Here is a 3,695-nt window from a genome sequence, read left to right as displayed (position 1 = left end):
CTGGCTATATGTTCCCCTCCCCCATGGTTGTCTGTTTACAACTGTAGAATGGAATATAATACTTTATTGGCCAATTGTGATTGGACACAAAGAATTTGTCTCTAATGCATAAGCTCTCTGTGTACATACAAGCAAGGAATTTGTCTCTGATGCATAAGCTCTCTGTGTACATGCAAACAACAAAAGTAATATAATCATAATAATGATACCAATAAGAGAAAGTGGTAGAAAAAGATGAGAAGGATAACTTCACAACTGTAATCTGCAGATTCTATAAGGTTTGCACCCAGGGCAGAATGTGCAGATGCTATGTAAATCAGGAAGTCAAAAGTGCCCGCAACCATTAGAAAAAAACAACTCTGCATGTTTAGATCTTTCCTTGAAATACCATTAAGTGAAGCTAATGTTGCTGGACACACAATATATGTGTTATGAGAAAAAAGACTCACCATTGTACAGAAAGGTTTCCAGCCATAATTTAAGCCCAAAGACTTGACAATTACATTGCCAGAAATTGCCCTTGAAAAGAATAATTTTCAGATTTGGAAGTGATTCTAGCAGAAGTCTGTCAACTTCCTGAAGATGATTATATTTCAGAGACAATAAAGTAATGTTCTCTGTCTTGTTTCCTAAAGTTCTAGGAAGCTTTGATATATTGTTTGATGATAAATCCAGTGTTCTTAGGTGGGGTAGAGAGCTAAAAGTCTTATTATCTACATATCCAATGACATTATTTGTTAGATTTAGAATCTGCAAATGTTCTAGTCCTCCGAATGTTTCAGGTAATAAACCTGAAATAGAATTGTTCGATAAGTCCAGAATTTTGAGAGTCTTTGTGCCCCTAAAACTCCTTTGACTGAGTTTCTGAATGCCATTGTTTGACAAAAGTAATATTTGAGTTTCAGCAGGTAAATGGGAAGGAACTTCGGCAAGTCCTTGATTTCTGCAATCCACTGTCCTTGAATTTGAATGACACAGACATTTGAGAGGACAGTCGGTCACCACATCTACCAGTATGATAATACTTGAAACAAAAAGCAATGAACCTAAAAATAAGAAAATAACTGTTAATGGCACATTTAGTTTATTGTCGCAACACTTAATAGAGTTTTCTAGGAATCTGGGGCTGTACATCTAAATAGAAAGCTGAATATGAATTTTCTTTTAGGTAAGATTAAGAATTTAAACATAATTACTTTTCATTCTTTATCAGAAGTGTAATTAACTTTTAGGATATTTACATCTGGATAAAAATACATGTGATTACACTTGATTAAAGCAATCATGTTGATAACATATACAAAACTAGAAAATACTCATTATACAAGAACTATACTTTTTCTTGTAATAAAACCTCAGGTCAAAATGATTGAAGAATTTTAAAGTCTACTTTGCTTAGCATTGTGTATACCAGGGGTGTCAAACTGCCAGCCCGCGGCCGGTTTCATCATACCAGAGCCGCGCCCACCCCATTGCCGGCAACGGCGAAAAAGCTCCGATACGTTGCACGACGTCATGTGACGTCGCGAGTTTGACATGTCTGGTGTAGACCCTGAAAGTCACCTTCAAGTGCTCAATAGGATTATGAAAAGCATTTAAGCAAATTTAGCTTAATCATACGAGTGCTTTCAATTTCTACACAACACCTTATTCCATTTAGTCTTATCATCTGTAGGATTATTTTGTCATCTGCATCTCTGTGAGTGTTCCTTCAAACTGATGTTTGATTTCTGATGATGCCTGGACTAGTTCCTGCAGTTTTCTTGGAAAGGTTTTTCAGAAGTGATTTATCTTTGCCTTCTTCCTAAGGATGAGAGTTGGCTCAAGGTCATCCACCTGGCTTTGGATCTAAGGTGGGACTAGAACTCGCAGTCTCCTGGTACCTTTAAACACTACACCAAACTGGCTCAGTTCATCCCCATCTAGGGAACACAAAATAGCTTTGGTATTTTCCCAAAAGTGCTTTTTTTCACGAGGCAACTGGACTTCTTTTTTCTCTTTGAAGACGTTTCACTTCCCATCACTCTGAGCTGAAGAAGTTTGTTGGATGAGAAGCAAAACATCTTAAAGAGAAAAAAAGAAATCCAGTTGCCTCATGAAAAAAAACACCTTTGGGACAACGATGACCTGGATGAATGAGAATCTCCATATACACTTTGGTATTTTCCTGTTTTCAGAATTTCCATGTTTATTTCAATGAATTTATTCAAATTGTTAAGTTATATTGAAACACTGGTGGGGGAGAGGAAATAAATAAGTATGATCTTTCCTATTTTTTGAATTATAACTCCAATTTTTGAATTCTTAATATTCTAACTGGAATTTATGAGAGTTGTAGAAGAGATATCTAAAGGAAATCAGATAGGCTATTTGTGCTAAAGATACATATATTTGAATGAACTGAGCCCTGTGGATTAAACATGAAATGTTTAAAAATACTTTCAATTATTATATTTTACATCTTTGCATATTATCCATTTTCCTTCTAAAATGTATTTTTTCTTTTTTAAAACAGATAAAGAAACACAGTATCTTATTATGACCTAATTAAGGGAGCCTCCTTTTCATAACTAGTATTTTTTTTATAACATTGCTTTTATAGATGTGTACAGTACAATAATGAAACAGGCAATTGTGGCTAAAACTCGTATGGCCATATTTTCCCTATCACCAACTTATTAAAGGTTCCCGTCTTTTTTTATGCTTATAATAATTATGAGCTTCAATTACAAATCAGGTAAATTCTGCTGAATTTGGGGAAACATTTCACTTAGTAAACATGCAAGGGACTGAATTTGAAATAAAATATTTAATATGTCTAAGATGGGCAAGCCACTGAATCTAAATTAATAGTATCAGGACCTAGATACTTGGAAATCTCTATATTCACAGCTAAACATGTCAACCTTCAAATGAAGTCCTTCACTTTCTGAAATTAACTTGTGCTCCTTCATTAAATATATTTCAGAAAGCTTGAATGTCTCACCCAAAGATTTTCTTAGTGTTTATGAACTCTGAAGTTATATGAGAAAAGAATGCATTCTGTATCGGTATGTCTAGGTTACAACTATTTGCTAAGGTACAAATGAAGCAAGCTGCTTCAAGAAGTATTATGGATTGCTAAGAAGTTAAGACAATGTTTTTTGCTGAACAGAATCTTTTTCACAATAATTCCAAATAAAAACATGTCTTACCATTCATGGTTCTTCACTTGTCGAGTTTACGGAAAGTTCAATTCAGTTTTTATGAGAAGCAGTATTTCTGTCAGAATTGCCGTTGCTGTTTAGACTGGTTCTGTGTATCCATTGATGCCTTAATTCATAAATTACTATTCTTACTACCACAGGACCAGTTAAGTAAATCCATATAAAATGCTGTCTCTTTTTTCCATTCGATTATGCTCCTTTCTCCATTTCAAGTGTGCTTTGCTGTGCACGGAGATTTTCCCTGCCTCTTATTCAATCAACGGGATTTACCGAGTGTCTGTCAATTTGTGCTGGACAGCTGCAGTACAGAAATCATGACCTAATAGCCTAGCCTTTTCAATTATTTAATCTATCTCAAATCCAAGATACAGAGACAAAGTGGATTTTTAAAATCCGGAGCAGTTTATCATTTTTGTTGGGTAGTTAGACCTTGCAAAATAAGATGATTCTAAATTTGTGTTCCTGTCATCTTTGGTTGTGATTGGAGGC

At 34.8% G+C, this 3,695-nt stretch overlaps 1 protein-coding gene across 1 annotated transcript; it reads right to left on the bottom strand.

Moving 5' to 3' along the window:
• Positions 1–449: 449 nt before the first annotated feature.
• On the bottom strand, positions 450–3,302 carry LOC107292713 (leucine-rich repeat and transmembrane domain-containing protein 1-like; the record flags this gene model as incomplete). The annotated part of the gene is made up of 2 exons (XM_015821820.1): positions 3,195–3,302; positions 450–1,046 (listed from the first exon to the last, which is right to left on the bottom strand). Coding segments are annotated over exons 1-2 (604 nt in total), but the record flags the coding sequence as incomplete, so codon positions are not given.
• Between the last annotated feature and the right edge of the window lie 393 nt (positions 3,303–3,695).

Source organism: Protobothrops mucrosquamatus, unplaced genomic scaffold (genome assembly GCF_001527695.2).
Source record: "Protobothrops mucrosquamatus isolate PMUCROS unplaced genomic scaffold, P.Mucros_1.0 scaffold1405, whole genome shotgun sequence".
Lineage (NCBI taxonomy): Eukaryota > Metazoa > Chordata > Lepidosauria > Squamata > Viperidae > Protobothrops > Protobothrops mucrosquamatus.
This window is presented reverse-complemented; position numbering and strand designations above follow the sequence as displayed.